Raw genomic sequence first — 21,479 nt, 5'->3', positions numbered from 1 at the left:
ATTTAATAAGTCAATTTATTTTCGATGCTTGGAGTTTCGTTATTCATATAAGTGTATGACAATATGTGTTTATGCGAATTACACTAACTTTCCCCCCTTCTTTGTTCTTAGGGACTGTCAGTTTTCCTTTCTCTCTCTCTCTTTTTTTTGCCACTGTGTGGCTTTGTGGTTTTGGGGCTTGGCTGGTGATTAAAAAAATGCAAGTTCGATCCTGGCAACGGCAGTCAGAATTAGATGAAGGGGAAATGCTGAAAACCGATGAACTGGTCGATGACAGTGCATGTTAAAAAACCCCAGGTGGATGAAGTGTTCGTGAGGCCTCTATTACGGTGTTTTCATAACCAGAATCGCTGTGGGACATTACAGTAGACTAATTAAATGGAATCTGAAAGGACCAAGAAAATATGTTCCATTTGACATGAGTTTCATTTACAGAGAGATGGCCACGGCTGCAGAATGCAAGAACGAAACCAGTTTTGCCAGAATCACTTGTCCTATTTGAGCAGCAGCTTCGTTTAACAGATTTCCATTTACTGAGAGTCTATTGTAAATGCCATAAACAAACCAATTGCTTGTTTCTTTTGTCTGATATCTACCTTTGCAAGGTTTAGTTGTGTTCTGCTTGCTTACCAAAGTTTGAATCTTAAGTGTGACACAATAAATACAAGTTTGCAAACCTTCATCTGCCATTCGTTCTTGATTCTTTCATTCTGTCTGCCAAGGTGTGGTCGGTGCAACGTCAGAACCTTCAGCAAACTATCTCCGTGCACCGCAACTGGGTTCGTTCTGTGAGGTAAGTCAGCTGGTTGAACATCCAGAAGTACTCTGCTCTTGAGGTTGTTCTTAAATAAAGTTCATTTGTCTGCCTGTCCGAGGATGTTTCTTTTGGTAAAGGCAATCGTTTTTCGTGGCAATCACTTGATCAGTTGCTCACGCTGATTTTAACGTCTTCTCGTGCACTTTGTTCACTCAATAACTGTTGGTTTCACACATAACTTAACCTAATAAGAAATTAATAACTAAAGAAATTAATATAACTAATTAGAAACAAATTATAAATGTATGTTTATGACATATTGTGTGTGGACGTGTCATTTACCTTCGTTATCTATTCAAGTCACATGATACCAAGTTTGGTATATGTGGAGATAACGAAACGACTGCGAGCACATTATGAGCGTCACATGTAGTCGTGTTCTTACAAGGCACGCATCTCATGATTATTGTGTTTGCACCACTCATATACCTTCGTCGTTTATTCAATGATTCGGTCAGAATTCAGTGCACGACCTAGAGGCCTAACTTCTTCCACTCCTGGAGGGTGCAATTCTTGGCCTTTCTTGTTTCTGGTGAAGCACCAACAGATTATAGCTCTCAGAAAAACTTGAGAACTAGCATTGAATCGGCATCTAGTAGTTGAGGCTACTAAAGGCTCTTGAGGGACTGTCAGCAACTCAATCACCTTATGCTAACCGCTGAAAGCTCTGGCACTGTGCATTGGTAAAACAGAACGGCAGTTAGTCTGACATTTATATTTGTCTGCTTCACGGCAATGGCCCTTACGACTATGGTGTGGTATGTCACTGATTCAGCAACAATGATTCAGTTTGAGGTGGCTTTCGTGATTTGTCGTTTAACCAGTATGGTGTCCGTCAAGTGCAGGCTTTTCGGAATCGGCAGTGTAATTCAGCGCTAAAATGCTTCCAAGCACTGCAGCAGGGCATTGCTTACATTTCTAAAAACTCTGACGGAAATTGTAGTGACAAGCTGACAAGAGTGTCATTGATAAAGGTGGAAGCAGCTTCGTCATCGCAGATAGTTTTGTCAACTCTGGTTGACTCAAAGGAAGCACCGTGTGAGCTGAGGACATACTTCAGCACACTTGGCTTTGCCAGGAGTGGTGCCTGTTTTACGGATTCAAAGTGGTAGACACGAGATGGTTTTCAGTGTACTTAGTAGTGTGTGTCTATATTACAAAAAAAAAAAAGGAAAGCTTAATAATAGCATGCAGTGCTTTTGAGTGGTGGTACTGTATGCAAAAATAGCACAATGATGAAATCCATTGGAGTTTGGGCACTTTTAGGACACACATCTCAAGAATATTGCCTAGGGTACAAATGAAGCTCTCTGTGATGTTGCGTTGTTTGAGGATGACAGGCAGTACTTGCATGGCGCAACGTGCACCTCTTGGCTGGACTGAACTGAAGTGCAAACAGCATTGTTATGGAGTGTAGTCTTTCATTCATATGCTGTTACTTTGGCAAATTTCGTGGGACTCGTTTGTTGTGATAGCAAGTATAGGGACACTCTCAGCGTGTTTCTGCCATCGCCGTCATTGCTCTTTATGCCATTGCTTTATATGAAGTCTAAATCAGTAACATCACACCCCTCATCGTATGTTTTGCATGCTAGCAAAAGCGAAAGAGCGCAACTTAAGCAGAATTGAGACAAGTCAGCCATCATAGTTGGGCAAAGGGTGCATTCAATAAAATGTCGTCGTGTGAGAGACCTGCGCTTAATGGCCCCTAAATGGTGAGTGAAATGCCCCAGCCGTCTTTCACCAGGCAAAGGAGCGTTGGTGTGAGGAACAGGAATTGAGGGAGGGGCGAGGGAATGTGCCGTTCGAGCAGCAACTGTGAAATTTGCTCGTAATGGTGCATTTGTGAGCGCATGGAACACGCACTGTCTCGACAGACATCAAAACATGGCTTGTAAGCTTTCTGTGCTCTCAGCAGCGTATCGGAAGAAGACGAAAAAGAAAAAAAATTATACTTTTGACCGGAATGAAAAAGTAACCAAAACGTCTATTATTTCGTTCCAGAAGGAAGCCGAAACTTCTTAATCATTTTTCAGTTCACGCAGAAACTTTGCAATCTTGAGCAATCGAAATCATACAACGTTAGCAGTAATGCGTACCTCAGGATACAAAATTAGCATGTATATCAGGTGGAAATGCTGAAGTGAAGGTGCATTGAAATTACGCAAAAGACTAAAACAGTGGCAAACAGAGATCTTTGTGTCAAGTGTACTTTTGTATGCCTGTCACACATGCGAGCATGGAAAGGGCATTCTCGACGTGTAAATTTGTTTTATTACATAAGCAGTGGTCTCGCATATGAGAGGTACGCTCGATAACGAGCTGCTTCTGAGATCATGCTCACTCCTTTGATGCAAAAGCATTCAGCCCACTCAAAAATTCGTAATTCTCTCTTGAGAAAGTGTAGTATACCTTAGAATGGCACTGATTCGTGCTGACTTTCAGGAATTTTCGGTTTGGTTCTGCTCCACTTGAAAATGTGTTCTACGGCTGTCCCACTTTTAACGATGAGACAAATTCAATATGTTTGTCATTTCTCTGACTTCAAATTGTTGCACTGAAATAATTAACGTTACAAATAGTTACAGAACATTTTTTTTTTTTCATTTCGAGCCAGAAATAGAACGGAACATTTTGCGGTAGAACAAAACTAAAACCGAAATAAAAACTTTTCATTTCGATAGCCTGGCTCTCAGTGCTTCTCACTTAGAGAACTGACTGCACAATACTATTTCGGAATGGCTGTGTTCTCTTGAAGCAAGCATTTAATTAAATTGTGCGAGATTGGGCCCAAAAGAGTCAGCTGCCAGCCTTACTTCGTATAACATCTCAGTTTGTTGCTATTGCATTCATCGCTTCGCCCTTGCAGCAAAATCTGGAAGTTTTTTATTACACTCAGAACTCCATTAGAAGAAAGATTTATTATGTAAATGTATCCAGAACCCTTGTGCCTCTGCTGCTATACAGTAGAATCTCGATGATACGATTACGGTTGATACGAATTTCGCGTTGATACTGTCGCGGTTCAACGTAAGCAGTGAACCGAGACGTTGAGTCCGAGAACCGATGGCGTGTGTTTTTATGCAGGAGCCAAGAGCAGGCGAGCAAAACAAAAGCACGTCGTCTTCTTCAGTCCCCCTTTTCACGAGGCTGTTGGCGCGCACATCGTCTTCGTTCTTTGTTTCGGGCGCGGCATTTGCCTCCCCTTAAAAGAGCATCGCCCCGATGCTATAGCTGAGACAGTAATTCGCGCATGAAGTCACTTTGTAGAAGCGACAATGCCTGGCAGAGTCACTCGCTGACGTATGACTTAATGCACACTACGTGCACAAGCTCAGGTCGGTGCTGGCGACGCCTTGAACAGTTTGGACTATCCGGGATGACTTCATAGGTAACGTCACTTAGTCGTCGCAGCACTCGATAAGGTCCGAAGTACCTTCTGAGCAATTTTTTGGATAGTCTCCCCGTCTTCGTACAGGCGTCCACACCCATACCCTGTCCCCGGTTTCGTACGTTACAGGTGTATGACGTTGGTTATAGTGGCCTGCGTCGTACTCTTGCTGTTGGTATATTCGCAGACGTGCGAGCTGCCTGGCTTCCTCTGCGCGTTGAGTAAACGCGTCAGCACTCGTTTCGTTGTCATCGCATTCGTGTGGCAGCATCGCGTCTAACATTGTTCTTACTTCTCGTCCCCGAACAAGGCTGAATGGGGTCATCCGTGTAGTTTCTTGTTCTGCAGTATTGTATGCGAACGTTATGTAAGGGAGAATGTCGTCCCAGTTTTTGTGTTCGATGTCCACATACATTGAAAGCATGTCTTCCAGAGTTTTGTTAAGTCGCTCGGTCAACCCGTTGGTTTGTGGATGGTAAGCTGTCGACTTGCGATGAATAGTACCGCTGAGCACCAACACATGATCTAAAAGCGCGGCCGTGAATGCGGTTCCGCGATCTGTTATAACGATCGATGGTGCACCGTGTCTCAGCACAATGTTCTCTATGAAGAACCGGGCTACCTCCTCTGCTGTGCCTCTCTGGATGGCTTTTGTCTCGGCGTAGCGAGTAAGGTAGTCGGTCGCCACTATAACCCAGCGGTTACCAACACTAGAGGTGGGAAGTGGGCCCAAAAGGTCCATTCTGATCTGGCCAAATGGCGTTGGAGGTGACTTACGCCGCTGGAAATCGAGGCAGGTCCGAACATGATGTTTCACGGCAGCGGTGAGTCTAGGCCAGTAATATCTCCCTCGAACTCTACTCAGTGTGCGCGTGTAGCCTAAATGTCCAGATGTTACCTTGTTGTGGCACGCCTGCAACACCTCAGAACGAAGAGTGGTAGGGACGACGAGCAGGTAGGTGGACCCGTCTGACGAGAAGTTCATTTTGTAAAGGAAATTGTTTCGCAGACAGAACGATGATAGTCCTCTTGTAAAGGCTTTCGGTGCATTCTGGCTTCGTCCTTCTAAATTATTAATCAAGCCAAGTAGCTCAGGATCGTCATGCTGGTGATTTGCAATGGTTGACGTGTTGAGGATTCCGAGGAACGCTGTCTCTTCATCAAAAGCAGCAGCCGACTCTATTGGTGATCGAGATGGGCAGTCGGCGTCCGTGTGTCGTTTTCCCGACTTATACACCATCGTTATATCAAACTCCTGTAGTCTAAGGCTCCAGCGTGCCAATCGCCCGGAAGGATCTTTCAGACTTGTTAACCAACACAACGAATGGTGGTCACTGATAACCTTGAATGGGCGGCCGTACAGGTATGGGCGAAATTTTATAACTGCCCACACCACAGCGAGGCATTCCTTTTCAGTGGTCGAGTAATTTGCTTCTGTGCGTGACAGAGTTCTGCTTGCGTAAGCGATCACTCTTTCCTCGTCGTCCTGGCGCTGCACAAGCACAGCTCTGAGGCCAACATTGCTGGCGTCAGTATGGAGCACTGTAGGGGCTGTGTCATCAAAATGGGCAAGCACGGGGGTCGTCTGTAGACGTTGCGGCAAGTCATTGAAAGCATCTTCCTGTTCGTCGGCCCAAACAAATGCAACGTCATCCCTCATGAGACGAGTTAAAGGTGACGCAATGCGCGCAAAATCTGGAATAAACCGCCGATAATATGCACAGAGACCCAGAAAATGCCTCACTGCCTTTTTATCTGATGGTGTTGGAAACTGTGCGACGGCGGCAACTTTTTCGGGGTCTGCACGAACTCCTGCGTAACTGACGACATGGCCAAGAAACTGCAGTTCCTCAAAGCAGAAGTGACATTTCTCCGGCTTGAGCGTCAGGCCTGCGGCCGTATGTATAGCTTGCAAGACCATTTGCAATCGTTCAAGGTTTTTGTCAAACGTAGAAAACACAATGACGTCATCAAGGTATACTAGGCAGGTTCTCCATTTAAACCCAGAGAGAACGGTATCCATGAGACGCTGGAAAGTAGCAGGCGCGGAGCACAAGCCAAATAGTAAAACCTTAAATTCGTACAGTCCGTCTGGCGTCACGAAAGCGGTTTTTTCACGATCCCTGGGGTCTACTTCAATTTGCCAATATCCGCTCTTTAAGTCCATGGAAGAGAAGTAACGTGCGTTTCGAAGCCTGTCAATTGAATCATCTATGCGGGGAAGGGGGTAGACGTCCTTTTTTGTGACCTGATTTAGCTTTCGATAGTCTACACAGAAACGCAGGCTGCCGTCCTTCTTTTTCACTAGAACAACAGGTGATTCCCAGGGGCTTTTCGACGGTTGAATGACGTCGTCTTCAAGCATTTTTGTTACCTGCTGTTCTATCGCTTCTCGTTCTTTTGAAGCCACACGGTACGGATTTTGATGGATTGGTCTAGCCGTGTCCTCTGTGATGATTCGGTGCTTGGTCAAGGGCGTCCGGCCAACTTTCGAGGTCGACGCAAAACAGTCGTGGAACTCGTCTAGCAGCACAAGCAGGCGTTCCCGCTGTTGCTGAGTTAAAGTAGGGCTCACGTCAGGGTTAGGTGCTAGGTCATGTGGGTCTTGTGCAGGTGTTGCTTCGAGTGCTGAAAAGCAGTCACAAACGTCTGCGATCTCGTCGAAATGTGCCAACGTTGTGCCTTTTGGAAGGTGCCGTCGCTCGGAGGTGAAATCGGTCAACAGCAAGTTTGTTCGGCTGTCGGTGACATTGACTATTCCTCGTGCTACGGAAATCCCGTGTGTGAAAAGCAGCGAGGTTAGTTGGTCGGCAACTCCTTCACCGTCGAACGGTACGTCACATGCTACTGAAACGAGGATACATGATCGAGGCGGCAGGACTATATTGTGGTCTTTGAGACGAAAGGATTTGTGCTCTGGTGATGTAGTATCAGTCAGACGAGCACTCTCGTAAAATGAAACCACGCGGTCCGGGACGTTGATTATTGCGCCATGCTCCCTGATAAAGTCCATTCCTATAATTAAATCTTTGCAGCACTCTGGGAGAACAATGAAAGTCGCGATGAAAGAAGAATCTCCTATACTGATCCTTGCTGTGCATCTTTCAGTAGGGAGCAGCAATTGACCACCCGCTGTTCTTAGATGTGGTCCTGTCCATGGCGTTTTTACTTTTCTAAGATGATCAGCCAGCTTCTGACTTATTATGGAAAAATCAGCACCCGTATCGGCTAAGGCCGTCACTTGCTCTCCATCAATACACTGAGGTCGGCGCTCACCATTTCGTCGTTGTTAATATTCGTCGGCGTCGAGTCGTTCTGTAGCGGCAGTACTGGGGACTTTTTATCGTCTTGTGGTCGGGCTGCGACCTTACCCCGAGAGGTCGCCACCTTTAGTTTCCCCGGTAAAGGCTGGGCGACCTTGTTCCCCGAAGGTCAGCAAAAGTACGTTGATTCGGTGACGATGTTTGAGCAGGGGAACGAGAGCGTGACCTGTGGGCGGAATTGGGCTGGCGATTAGGAAGCGACTCGTGATAGGAAGACCACGTTGTTGAAGGTCCTCGAAAACCAGGGTCGTCCTGGCGAACAATGTAGTCGTCGTTGGCACGGCGACCGTCGTACCCTGGCCAAGACGGGTGAAGCGATGTGTCGCGGTACCAACAATAGCGAGCTATATGGCCGGCACCACCACAGTTGAAGCAGAGAGGGCGCCGATCGACGATGCGCCAAGCATCCGTTCTGCCAAATTGTGGGCGTCTTATGTCCTCTCGTGGTGGTGATTAAGGTGCGGCAAGTGGTGGCTGGTGGCATGGAGACATCGGAGACATGGGCCGACGTCTAGAAGCCTCCTGCAATGGTTGCGACGAAGGTGCAGCTGTAGGTGGCTGGTAGTATGATGTAATAGGCGGGACGGGTGGTGGACGGCGGACAGTGTTGGCGTAACTCAGTTGATGCTGATCGCGACCGAGATCAGCTGCTGAAAAAGCGTGCCTAAGTTCGTCACGAACGACTGCGGCAACGGCGGTCACTGGTGTATCCACTGGAGGGGTCCAAAGCTTCTGAATTTCTTCTCGGACAATATCTCTGATCAGGTCACGTAGGGAGCCCTGATTGTCCAGAGTCACTGAAGCGGCGTTGAATGGGGTGGTAGTGGACGAGCAATCCTATTGCCTCGATCTTTGGTACAGAGCACGCTCAATGGCAGTGGCTTCTCTTATAAAGTCGGCCACCGTAGTTGGGGCATTGCGCACAAGTCCAGCGAACAGTTGTTCTTTCACGCCGCGCATAAGGTAGTGCAACTTCTTCTCCTCGGACATGTTGGGATCAGCCCGACGACAGAGCCACGTCACGTCTTCAGCAAACATTGCCACAGTTTCGTTAGGTTTTTGAAGCCTTAACTCGAGCAACTGCTGAGCCCGCTCTCGACGGTCAACGCTAGCAAAGGTGTCAATCAGCTGCTGACGAAACTCATCCCATGGGGATATACGGCCATCTCGATTCTCAAGCCACGTGTAAGCGCCGTCATCGAGAGTGCAGTACGTACGGGCGAGCTTCTGTTGAGCATTCCACTGGTTGATGTCGGCAACGCGTTCGTAAGGCTCAAGCCAATCTTCAACATCTTCATGTGGGGCACCACTGAAGCGATCAGGCACAAGCGGCTGAACAAGTGTCACCTGGGCTGGATTGGAAACGGGGCTGCCTTGTATCCCTTGGACCAACTGTGGCTGGCTAGCGGAGGCCATTGGTAGAGGTACGTAATGCCTGGTAGAATGTTGGTCGAAGGAGGTCAGCTCAGGAGATAGGCCTAGCAACCGCCGACTGAAGTGGTGCACTGGTGTCGTAACAGGTGGCTGCGTGTCGGGACTTGAGGAACGGCTCCCAGATGGGGTGTTCAGCATCGGCAGGCTTGCTACCCAGCACCTCCACCAGTGTCGCGGTTCAACGTAAGCAGTGCACCGAGATATTGAGTCCGAGAACCGATGGCGTGTGTTTTTATGCAGGAGCCAAGAGCAGGCGAGCAAAACAAAAGCACGTCGTCTTCTTCAGTCCCCCTTTTCACGAGGCTGTTGGCGCACACATCGTCTTCGTTCTTTGTTTCGAGAGCGGTAATACGAATTTTAAGGCTCTTTTGGATAGACTACATTAAATAAAATAACCTCGATTAGGTGTTATACGAATGGTTTCCTTAACCACCGCGAATGATACGAATGCGCGATAGACCGCTGCATGCCAGCCGCGCAACACCGCAAAAACACGCCGCAAGGCCGACGTGGAAAAATCGGTCGGAGACCAATTCTCCCCGCATGCGGTAGCATAATCTCACCTTTTTGCTTGACTGCTTTGGCTTCACCGGCTGCTTTATCTTTCAAACCCCGTGATGTCAACAACCAGCCGCAAATAAACATGACGGTGAAGGCATCGGCGGTGGGTCGCATCGGCGCTATCACGAGCTACCGGCGCGGCACTTCAAAGCTCACAGCCTTGACAAGCACGCGGTGATTGAGAGCCTGGTTTGGATTACGATCGTTCATAACACCGGAAGTAGAAGAAGGTGCAGCAGCAGCGAGTCGGCTTGCCCGAACGTGTCGTGCTTTTGCACTGCCGGCTGAATCCGTCGCCACCGCTGTGTCCACTCCTGTCATTTTGGCTGGTGTGTTTTTCGAAATAATGTTAATAAAGGTGTAAAATGTTTCTTTTCGGTGCCTTGTATGCATAATTATAACTTGGTGCGAACTTCAGTGCTCAGGAAATGGGCAACATGGAATGAATTCTCTAGCGGCGATGGGGGGGGGTGGCATGTATACAAGGGGCAGAACGAATGTGAACGTTCTCGGCAGGCGCAGACGTGGTTTTCCGGCCACGCTGGCATTTTCGCTTGAATTCTCCAATGCGAGTTCTCCACGAATCATTTTTTTTTTTTTTTGCGTGTCGACTTCGCCGCACGGTTTTCCAGCTGCTTAAGCGGGGAAGCGAGTGAATTTCCAATGAGTTTGGCAGCTTTCGCTCGCTCTGATGTCAACTGTGAACAGGCTGCGCCAGCAGCATGAGCGAGGATAACACGGCGCTTATTTAAGAAACGGTGAAGGCAGGAAAGTTCGAAAGAACATCACAACTTTTTTTAGCAAGGTGTAGTTGCCAATGAAGTTCTTGTTCATCATCTTTATCAGCTTTAAGTTGTTTTTGGTTCATACGAATTTGGGCTGATATGAATATTTTACGCGCTCCCTTCGAATTCGTATCATCGAGATTCTACTGTATTTGCTCATACAGGGGTGAATGACTCCCTCAAGCCATTTCTAGTTGGCTTCTTTTGCCATCAATTGCATGTGTTGGAATAAACTAAGTAAACCAAATCAGTCACTGAATCAAACTGAATTATTTGTCGCATTAAGGCAAGCTTGTTTTGCTGTTATTAGCATATATGAAATGTATATCTACGGAGATCACCCTATTATCACACCAAATGGTGCGACGTTATGGTAAAGTTTGACTGTGGTTCATTATTTACGGCACTACTGGTGAAGTGGCTTCGATCGCATTGACACTGCGCAGGTACTCCCCAGATGGCCGTCTTTTGGCCACATGCGGTGATGACAAGACCCTCTGCATCTGGGACACGGTGTCCGGAAGCAGCGTGCACTGTTTCACGGACAGCGGAAAGTGAGTCCTCCATGTTTTATTCATGTTTGTCTTACAGGTCTCCGGTGAAACGTTGCGACTGCCTACCACTGCTTTCAAAAGATCAGTGATGGACAACTAGCCGGAAGGCTGGTTCTCTACACCAATGTGGATGGAATCTCAGGACCTGTATATTAACTAACAAGACACTAAAGAGAAAAATGGTTTTCATTGTATTGGTAAATTACTCTTCAGCGATACTAAAAGCACCTTGCTTGTTTAGGGGATTACGCTTGGTAAGTGAGAAAACGCACAAGAGGAATGTGGCGGGCAAGGCGAACCTGAAGTTTTTGCACTAAATGCCATGACATCACAGGTGCCGACCGCTTCTCTCAGGTCCCGACTCATTAATAATCACTGGTTCGTACAGGTCCTTCGAAACCATGAAAATTTTTGAATTTGAAAAGAACATTTTCAAGGCCTCTGAAAGTCCTGGAATGGTATTCTGTCCTTGAAAAAACTCTTGAATTTCTGGACCTGTGGAATTCCACAGTGGAACCTGCTTTTTGTTTCAGATTAACATTAATGCGACAAACTTCCCCTTCCATAAACCGCAAACGGTGTGAGTTTGCATGTATTGTTTGTTCACTACTTGTCCTATCGTTCATTTCACTCATCCATCCACGCATTTTGTCTCGCGTTCTCTCACTACTTATCCCTTTACAACTTTACTCACTTCTGTCTCCTGCAAATATGCTTTTTTTCTTGTGAAGCAAACGGTGCATGTTGTTACTACACTGCAATAGTGTCAAGCCTTGCTACAACAAAAGCAAGAAAGGCCTTGAAAGCTTTTCAGATTATCAAAAGAGATTCTGTGTTTTAGCGAAAGTTCCGTGTCCCTGCATTCAGCTTAATACCGTTTCTTGTCGTCCCGTATCTAATCCACCCTTTTCGTCACTGTTTCACGTGTGCAAGTCTTTTGTTGTGTACGCATGCGCGGTGAGCCTGATTTGCACGTAAATATGCATCGAAATTTGAAGGAATAAAGCAGTTGATAATCAGTGCTCGTGTGTTTATCTTCTATTCTTTGTGCGGCATGTTCTGTGTTTGTGCTAATAATTTTAATTCAGAGCCTTGCTAATAGTAGAAACTACATTAGGTGGCAGCAATGCTAGAGTTATACAGTACAATTATGCAGTTGAAATTCTCACAGAACTTGAATTTATGTAGTCGTAGCTCCCAATCTAAGGAAGAAATTTGCATGCCCCTGCAGATACTCGTAAGGCTCAACATCGTTATCAATCCAGACTGACAAAATGACTTGAAACCAAACCTATCTGACTAAGTTATTTCTTAAATAAGTTAGTGAAGAGAAGTACACATATTTTATAATTTTTTCACTGGCAACTTTTTTCTTCAAGCACGAGCACTGTCGCTTTTGCCTTTACACTGTCACCCGTAGTCGCAAGCCTGGTTTTAGGAAGTTGAAATGGCTGCAGCCATTGTTTCAAGAGAGCGGGACGGTTTCGTACCGATTCAGTCTCTTTCTCAAGGGGCGACTGTGTTGGGTCAAGGAAGCACGACCATGTCTTGTCCTCTCGCCACGGCTCCGGCTTTCCCTTTCCCTTACGTTTTGGAAGCTATCAGCGCATACTGGGGTTACTTTTCCTGGTTAGTGGTTCATGTTTTTAGGTGTATGCCGAGTGTGCTGAGACTCTTGCAGGAGCAGACTTCCTGGATTTTTTTCTGTGCCTAAAACAGGAGCGTTGTCAGAGTCGATCTTATAGTCGTGCTTGCCTAGCACTTCTATCTTCCCGACGTGGTTCTTGTGTTGGCATACTTTTGCCATCGAGCTCTTTTGAAATCAGAGTTAGAGGACTTCGATTTCTTGAGTCTTCTATCCAGTCAGATAAATTTCTGTCGAAATGTTTACGTTTAAGCATGAAGGAAAGAATGGTAATTTTAAGGTCTAGTTTTCTTTATTAGACACAGTATTAAAATATTAGTGATAACAGACAGTGATACCAAGGAAAATATAGGGAATGTTACCAGAAGTACGTCAGATAGATTTCTGTCAAAATGCTTACATTTAAGCATGAAGGAAAGAATGGTAACATTAAGGTCTAGTTTTCTTTATTAGACACAGTATTAAAATATTAGTGATAACAGACAGTGATGCCAAGGAAAATATAGGGAATGTTACCAGAAGTACAGTTAAGCGGAACCTGATCAGACCCCGAAAGTGTGTTCTGTTCAATAGGAGTACCGTTTACTAAGAGATGAACAAAGGTGCAGAATTCAAGTATGAAACCAATCATATCAGAGGCAGTTTTTCCATTTAAGCAGCAGTTTTGTTTAACAGATTTCCTTTTACTGAGAATCTACTGTAAATATGATATGAATAAAGTGGACGAAATGATTACTTGCCACTGGCAGGCACCTACAGCCACCCACATAAATGAAACAATGGACTCAACAGTCGTGCTGTTACGTACCGGATGGTACTATGGGTGGCGATGGTTTATTGCTCTTGTCAGAGCTCCCACAGCAAAACTACTGTGCGCTTTTGTTATTCCTTGATTTATGCAGCAAACGACTCTAATCATCTTCTTGAAACTTTCTCGCTAGTCCTATCTGCATATCATTGCATTAATTCGGCCCATCCTTGCATTTCAATTGCATGTCATATTTCACAAGACCGCTTACCTGACTTGCATCGCCTAGACCATCGCCAGGCTCAATGTTTGTTACACCTGAAAAGACTTTTCACGCAAACAAGCATGGGCTAGCAGAAAAAAAAATGTCTGCCTTAAGTCCTATATATTAACTTTATCTTTTTTTTTTGTTTACAAAGCATTCCTTACAAGGTGAATAGATATGTGCTTATTGAATACTATTTTTAATGAAGATCATGCTGTATATACCATGAACATTCTTTATATTGCCACAAGTTGCTCGTCGTCCTCCATAAACGTACGCAGTCTCCTGCGTTTGTAAACGCCACCCAAGCAAATTACAAGCAATGCATGCAATGCGCCGGCGAGAAGACTGGCCGCTCATGGTACGCCCGGTTCGCCACTGCTTGATAGAAGAAGAGTTCGATGAAGTTCAGGCTGGCTAGCGTGGAACATTTTCGAATAATGTTGTTGGCTTAAGTTCAAGGGCACAAATTCGCCCTGAATAAATAGTTTTTATCAATAGGCATTGTATTTTTTGGTTACAATATATCCAAGCAGCAGTAGACTTTTGTAGGCATAGTGACAGTAGGTGAGGAAGGGCTATTCACGGTAGAACCTTTTTATTACTAGAAAAAACGCAAAAAGAAAAGAACAAGAAAAGGAGCAAATAAGTGAACGATAACGGTAGCAACATAACGACGACAATGACACAAGAAGACACACAAGGGTTCACGCCAGTGCGTAATGAAAGGCCTAGCCGAAGTGCCTCTTCTTGAACAACTGCCGGGCCACCCGTGGGTAGGGCTTCTGACGCTGCACCGCTGCTCTCTTCTTTGCCCTGGGCGACAAGCTTGAGGGAGCAGGAGGCGAGTAGTGCTTCAGCGCCGAGCGCAAGGTACGTGCCAGCACATTTCGGGGTCCGCACATGCCCATGTAGTCGTCGGCCGCCACGTCTATGAGCGCCGCACCGCCCAGAGTTCTGTTGCGCAGAAAGGCCACCTGCGCGTAACAATGGCACACAATCTCGGGCAATCTGCACCTACTAAAATGTTTCAGCCATGGCTTTTCAAACAAGAAGCGTGGTTAGTTAGGCAGTTGGGATAGACCAGGGCCATTATTTAACTGTACCCACAGCTGCACCCTGGGTACAGTGCAAAAAAAAAAGAAAAGGGATAAAACACAGGAAGAGTAAAGAACAAACTTGTGCCATCTTTCAATTCAAACACCATTTTTTTTTTTACATTGGGGCAGCTACGCGGACACTAGAGTGAAGACGGGAAACAGTGGAGCTCGAGGCCTTCCCCTCTTTTTTTTTTTTTCCCTGATCCTCACCCTCTTCCCTTCCCCAATCCTTGCTATACCATACATATGGCTATGGTATGCCTCTTTCCTCTGTTGCATCCTCCTCTCCCTTACTTCCCTTTCAATCCTCCTTGCTATAATATACTGTATAAGGCTATGACCATCACTTCCATTTCCTCAATTTCGAGTGTAATTTCGTTGATTATGAGCGCGATAGACAGCGAAAGACAACAGACAAGCCAGGCCCCTAAACAACTTACAAGGAGTCAGTGGTAAACAACCAGTGGTAAAGAAAACAACAAAATTGCAAGGAGTCCATGCAGCTGTGGGAAGGATTGTTCGTGTTGGAATATGCTTCAGTCGAAAGTCCACGCTTGCTGGTTGGTTGGTTGGTTCCTCAACACCTTGGTGCAACCCACCTAGGGGATAGGCCATGAATGGGACGTTGCCTTGCTTTTTAAATAATTCACTTCTTGAAAGAGAGGGTTGGATTAATTAGGTAATATAGGTAATAATAAAAAGGTTTTAAATCTCCAAAAAAACTTTGAAAAGAAAACATATAAACATACAAAAAAGAAAAAAATTATACATAAAACAACTGAAGTTACTTATTTTCAGCATCCCATTCTTTTAGATTCTCATAAGAAATTTGTAACAGCGGTAAAAACGCTCCTGTGGCTGAATCCAAATGCGACTGCGCCAAATGAAAGAATCACCGGAAGTGTCAAGTTTAAGTTCAACTTTCGTATGGTTTCTTCTAGTAGATTTTCCCTTTGAGTTTTGAATTTTTGGCATGACAAAAAGAAGTGCTCCAAAGATTCCCTTTCATTACAATAAAGGCACAAAGGCGACTGTGCCAGACTCGACCTGTGAAGGTAAATGTTCAATGAGGGGACTCGACAACGCAGCCTGGTAATCACTATTTCTTCCTTTCTTGGTGAACACCGCTTGTTCTTCCATGGGAACTTTGGCTGTGGGAAGTCTGCTACAAACAAAGGGGACTTATCAAAGTTATTGGCCGTTGTGCGTTTTTCAAAGCGTGCTGCTGTGATATATTCCGAAGGAGGCAAAATAGGTAAAACAGGACAATCAAGGAAACCACACTTGCATTTTTTACTCTTCCTGTGCGGCGCCCGGCTTCTTCTTTTGTTACAGTAAGAGCTTTATGGATGCCCTCAACAAGTTTTTTATCATTGACGTCAGCGTCCTTATCACAGTCCACATTAAGTGTAAATCGATAATGTTGTATGTTATACCTGCAGGTAAAAGTGCAAATACAGGGGGCAATGAACATCACCAAAGCAGGGATCAAATGAGCCGGTCCACCTTTGTCGTTCAGAGGGTGCATGCAATGACATCGCGTGCAATAAAGTATTTGCTTCATTTGGCAGGTTTTGAAAGTTTATAATGCTCATTTCCCATGTTTACTAGTGAATATAAGAAGTCGTTGAACACTCCTTGCAGAGTAATATAAATGCAGCGGCTAAACTACACTATGCTTTAAAATTCACTCTTTAAAAATTTGTGTACTAGTGCTAAAACACTGGCTTAGGTGTAGGAAGTAATTGGGCCCCACCGATCAACTCGTTACCCTCTGGGCCATACCTTTGCCCTGACGGAGTCGGCATCGTCGTAGGTGACCCACTCCTGGCCATGGTAGGCATACGGACATGACGTAGCGGCATCAAACACTCGTGCCCAGCTGTTTCGATACACGTTGTAACAGATCTCAAAGTAAGCCAGCCGGCCTGGCGTCAGCGTGAACGGTCCAGCCTGACCGCGGCCATCGTCGCCGCGTAGAGGGGCACGCACGTCAGTGTCGGCCCTGGGAAGAGCGTGCACGGCGACACTTAAATCCCACCAGAGTGCCAAACATTGCCTTTGGACGCACTGTGTATGTTTGCGTAGGGGCATATCCCTTGGCACCATGCATTTATCGACTGTCTAAAAATGTGTAAAGCTCGCTTAATTTGATGCCAAGGTCCTGGAGACCACATTCAAAGCAAGTGGAAATGTTGGAATAAATTATAAATGTATTCAAATAGAATTAAATGTGTTTACAGTGTAAATAATTTACAATTGTTTCACTGTCAGTCATGCTATATTTATTCATAAAACAAAATAAATTACCCTTTCAAATTAAATGTATCTATCTGCTAGCAGCGAGTATACCTAAAAAGGTAAAAAAAATAATAACTTTTATATTTCTGCCAAAGCGCTCCACAGCCATCATCTCATTAAACATGGTAGTGCTTTCACTGAAGTGATCACATGTACGGTACTGTCTTCACCAAAAGGCATCATGTGTAGCAAAATGTTTCAACCAGGAGTGGTAAGGAAACATTAGGCAACAAGAGTGCTTAATTTATCATTAGCTGAGTGTTTGCAATCTGTTACTTGCCAGTACACAAAAATGGCGATGCGAAACCACATCTCCAAACGAGGTCACCGCCTCGCGAAACACTAAGAGAGTTGTGCATAGGCTTGGCTATTTCAATTATCAGTGTGACATCACCTGCGATTGGGTGATGCATCCTCTTTGGCCTTTTTGAATGGTTGGTGGTGGTGTGTCCCTTCTATTTTTCATTAGTCAGCATCCTTCAAGCTAAGATTTTATGAAGCTGCGCGCACCTTGCGAGCGCATAGCTGAATCCGGAGGCGGTCACGGCTAGCAACAGCTTGTTGCTTGGAGCTCCCCGATCCAGCAACAGGACGACGAGTTCGTGGATGCTGTTGATGGGCGAGTGATCGCTGATCGGCGGCCGGTTGTAAAGCGGGCTGGCCACCTCGGCATGGCCGGGCTCCACAAACCCAAACGAGCCCATGACCGCGTAGTGCACTGAACTCAGGGCATTGCGCAGTTCGTATCCACGGTCTACCCGGCTGTCCTCATGCGGAAGGTAGAGGGTCAGGTGCCACCGGCTGCTCTCGGCCTGTATGGGAAAAGCATACGCATAGGCATGCATGCAAAGGGGGCACCCCGAACCAAATCACCTAAGGATAGGGGTGCAGAGTATGCCCCATACTGTTACTCGGTCACAGCCTTGTCATTGTTTAAATAGCAGGGTTGTGGCCGCGCTGTTTTTTGATAATAGTGACCGTAGATTTCCCCCAACACTGCATTCCTAAAAGCATTTACTTTCCCCTTTTTACTACCAGAAAGTCGAGAATCAAAGGCATGCTATTGTGAAAAGTGCATCATCACTTCGTTTTCATTTTTATTGCGGCAGCAATTATATGGACACACTCAGCGGGGTTTGGCCATTGCCATCGCTGTCATGTCCCGTATATGTATTATATGTGTGTACACAATAAAATACACAAATAAAAATAATTACAAAGAAAAATTTTGCGGAGCACGACCGGGGAGACTAACTGCAACCCCTCGCTCCACAATATCACACTCTGCAGCGGGATGCTGCTTCAAAGAATCACACTATAAGGCATTTGTTCTCCAGGATACTGACAGCAAACACAAGTGCATGCAGTATTGGGTGAAACGTACGGAACCCAACACGCAGAGAATAGAAAATTATGTGGGATGTGGCCACCCTGCACATTGTTTGCACCGTGTTTACATTGTATCGCTGACAACCCACGCTAGTTATCGATTTTTTGGTTGCACTACCACACCACTCGTGGCCGGTTGGCCCCTGAAAAAAAGAGCACCTCAAGGTTCATGATAGCGTGAGCTCATGGGCGCGCTTTGGCCCTTGCAGGCTTTTGCCACAGGAGCAAAGAAAGGAGACCTCTAAACAAGAATCACAGTATATGCCTTACATAGTGGCCACAATCAATGCCAGCGGACAATGTGAGGCATAGCTACACATGCCAAGTGCCATGTTTATTTTCTTCCCTAAAGGTAGTGTGCCCTCCGCTTTAGTTCCCCGCCAACGAAGGGCGATACAGGGTTTTGCGACGACGCATGCGTAAGCGTCCAAGATTGGCTTGCATTCTACACGCGCGCCCTGGCGGCTGGCTAATTTCTTGTGTCCCCTAGCTCATTTGTTTCTTAATTATAAAGCTCTCTAATTTTTCGCCGGAGTGGGGATGTTGCTATCGCATTCATTGCTTCACCCCTGCGGTAACACTGACTTTTTCAACTCATTGCTCAGCATGTTGTCATTTAGATTCGGCAACAGAAGTGGGGGGAACTGAGATGAATGTAGTTATCTTCATTGTTAGGAAATGACCAATGGCGCTGTCATTCTCAGCTTCTCAGCCTTTGAGAGTTTGAACCCACTCCACAATTAAGGAAATTGGTGAATAAGAGCTAGGAAACAAAAAAATGGCAACATATCCACAAAGTGAATGATGGAGAGTGGGGCGAAGCATTGGTCCGTCCATTCGTTCTTGCTTCCGTCCGTCCATGCGTCCATCTGTGTGACCGTCCATGTGTCCATTCGCCCGTCCGTGCGTGCATCTGTTCGTGCGTCCGTCCCTGCATCCGCCCCTGCGTCCGTTCATGCGTCCATCTATGCATCTGTCTGTTTGTCTGTTTGTCCATCTATTCAGCACTCCAAGTACCACATCTCGCATCTTTTCATCGTATATTACCCATATAGAAGCACCGTCATCCAGCGGACATTCCAAGGACTAAACGAGATGTGGCACACGCACACTTTCTTACGGCTAGCGCTTCGGGTCTACTTCCCACCTTTAATCACCTCGAGTTCATGGTATATACTAGGTCACTGTATTCATGGCACTGCGGCCCAACGCTCGCTAAACTTTTCTAAAACCAAGAAGGTTACGCCCAGCGAGTATAACCTAGTAACCCTTTCTTGTCAGATAGTGCTCAATGTACATGCCAATGGCTGCTAATGGGGCTCGCAGCGTGCGCGTTAACTAAAAGCTGAATGCTCATGTCTCTCATTCCCCATTAGCAGCCATTGGCATGTACATTGAGGGCTATTTTTTATTGTTCAACAACGCACAGAAGAAATCTCTCACTGGCACCACCTTGGAGGTCAAAATGTTATGCTTGTTACATATTACAACGGCTACGAGGAACGAACGGGTGCCGCTATAAGGAGCTTCGCCCCTAAAAAGTGACGAAGAATTTAACCAATGCAACAGGTATTTGTGCGTCTGTGAATTTCATTAGCCAAGTAACAGAGGCCTCCTTCACTTGTGACGGCTGCCACATATCTATACTGTCACTTGGTCGTGACGATGAGAAAGGCGACATTTGGGCTATTAAAAATAAAGCTCTGTATTGACTAACTTTTGCCTAGTAAACAGAAGTCAAAGGAAAAGCGATACACGCTGCACACTGATAGCAATGATCACAGCATTGGCAGTCGGTAATCTGACCAATGTGTATAAATGCGCCTCATGTATAAAAAACCTTCCGCTGAAACCTTCGATGCCACGTGTATAAATGCGCTTCGGCATTTGCACAGGTGGAAATTGAAGGATTCAGCCGTATCGTTGGTGGCTGCTATAGGTTCAAAATACCCAAGCAGTACTGCTCATGTTGTGCACTTAAGTTTATCAAAACAGTCTACAATAATCGGGAATCTTCCTCAATCCTCTGGCTTGGCATATGCATGGCAGTGGTTACATGCTTAACACGTTGCTTACACAAAAGTAGAAAAAGAAGCTTCTTTATCAATGTGTTGTCATTATACAATGTCTTGAAATGACAGGGTAAAAGCAAGTTAGCACTTAATGAGTGCACTTGCCTTGAAGGCGCTCCTGATTTGTGCGAGTAGCTTCGGAAAATTCTCTCTGTCAGAAGGTCGGCCGTTGCCCTCTCCCGGATACATCCACTGGATGTGCATGCCATCTAGGCGGCGGGTGCGCAGCCAGCGGACGCTGCGTAGAGCTAGGTGCTCTCGACGTCCCTCGGTAATAAGCTCATCCGAGAACGACTTAGAGTCAACCTGCAAGGACAAGTAGAGATAATGCATCATCTGAGTGTGTGCATGCTGCATATTAATTAATATGTGCAGCCCAGTGGCAGTTTTATGTAAAAGCATTTTGTGAGCCAGAAACATTTTGTAAATGGCATGTTTGACACACTATGTAGTCTAATGCGCTTACTCAAAACAGAAAACCACTTTCCAACTCACACTTGAAGAGACACGAAAAGACTCTCGCAGACAGCACGTACTCTATTTCTACCTTTCCAATTCTGAATCCAAGCCAGCTCGCCCAACTTTCAGTTGTGTTAAATATATTTTCCAAGCCTATTTGCATGCTGATGGAGATTGTCAAGCATCAAACGTGGCCATTTGCAACACGGACCTATGATACTGCAGTAATCGCAACGCTAACTCTTACCCCATTATTAGGCTTTATGGGATGCATGCGCATGTAATGCAATGTGGTAGCTATTACAAATGGTCGCTAAGAGCACTGGCCTTCGGTCCACCGACACCGACGAGCACTCTGAGTGTCGGGTACAGCTGCTTGAGCTGCGTCATCTGCCGAATGCGGCGTTCTGCGTCCGCCAAGGGTCCCGCCTGGGAGGAACTGCCTGACGAGCCGTTGTTCAAATCGGACGGGCTCACAAAACCGTACACCAGATGTGAGCAGAATCTGCGGATGATGTCATCGACGTTGTCGTCATGTGCAGTCAGCGAGGCGAATAGTTTTGGTACGAGTGAGAAGCGCAGCAAAAGCTTTCAATAGGACTGCACAGCATGGTGCACATAAAGGTGCATGGTAC

General features: G+C 45.9%; 2 protein-coding genes across 2 annotated transcripts in view; one reads left to right on the top strand and one right to left on the bottom strand.

The window, feature by feature from the left end:
• The window catches only part of LOC119163199 (uncharacterized), a 109,733-nt gene that overhangs the window by 28,231 nt on the left and 60,023 nt on the right, over nt 1-21,479 (top strand). The window contains exons 6-7 of the mRNA XM_037415149.2: nt 723-793; nt 10,758-10,865. Of these exons, the coding sequence (XP_037271046.2) occupies nt 723-793; nt 10,758-10,865 (179 nt within the window). The remainder of the gene's footprint in view (nt 1-722; nt 794-10,757; nt 10,866-21,479) is intronic.
• On the bottom strand, nt 15,614-19,247 carry LOC142771915 (endochitinase-like). Its single transcript, XM_075873903.1, has 2 exons — nt 17,435-19,247; nt 15,614-16,628 (listed from the first exon to the last, which is right to left on the bottom strand). Exons 1-2 carry the CDS (start codon nt 17,767-17,769, stop codon nt 16,391-16,393), a joined length of 573 nt encoding a protein of 190 aa, XP_075730018.1. The 5' UTR covers nt 17,770-19,247; the 3' UTR covers nt 15,614-16,390.

This window comes from Rhipicephalus microplus, chromosome 9 (assembly GCF_043290135.1).
Source record: "Rhipicephalus microplus isolate Deutch F79 chromosome 9, USDA_Rmic, whole genome shotgun sequence".
Classification (NCBI taxonomy): Eukaryota; Metazoa; Arthropoda; class Arachnida; order Ixodida; family Ixodidae; genus Rhipicephalus; species Rhipicephalus microplus.
Note: the sequence above shows the minus strand (reverse complement) of the source record. Positions and strands in the feature narration are given on the sequence as shown.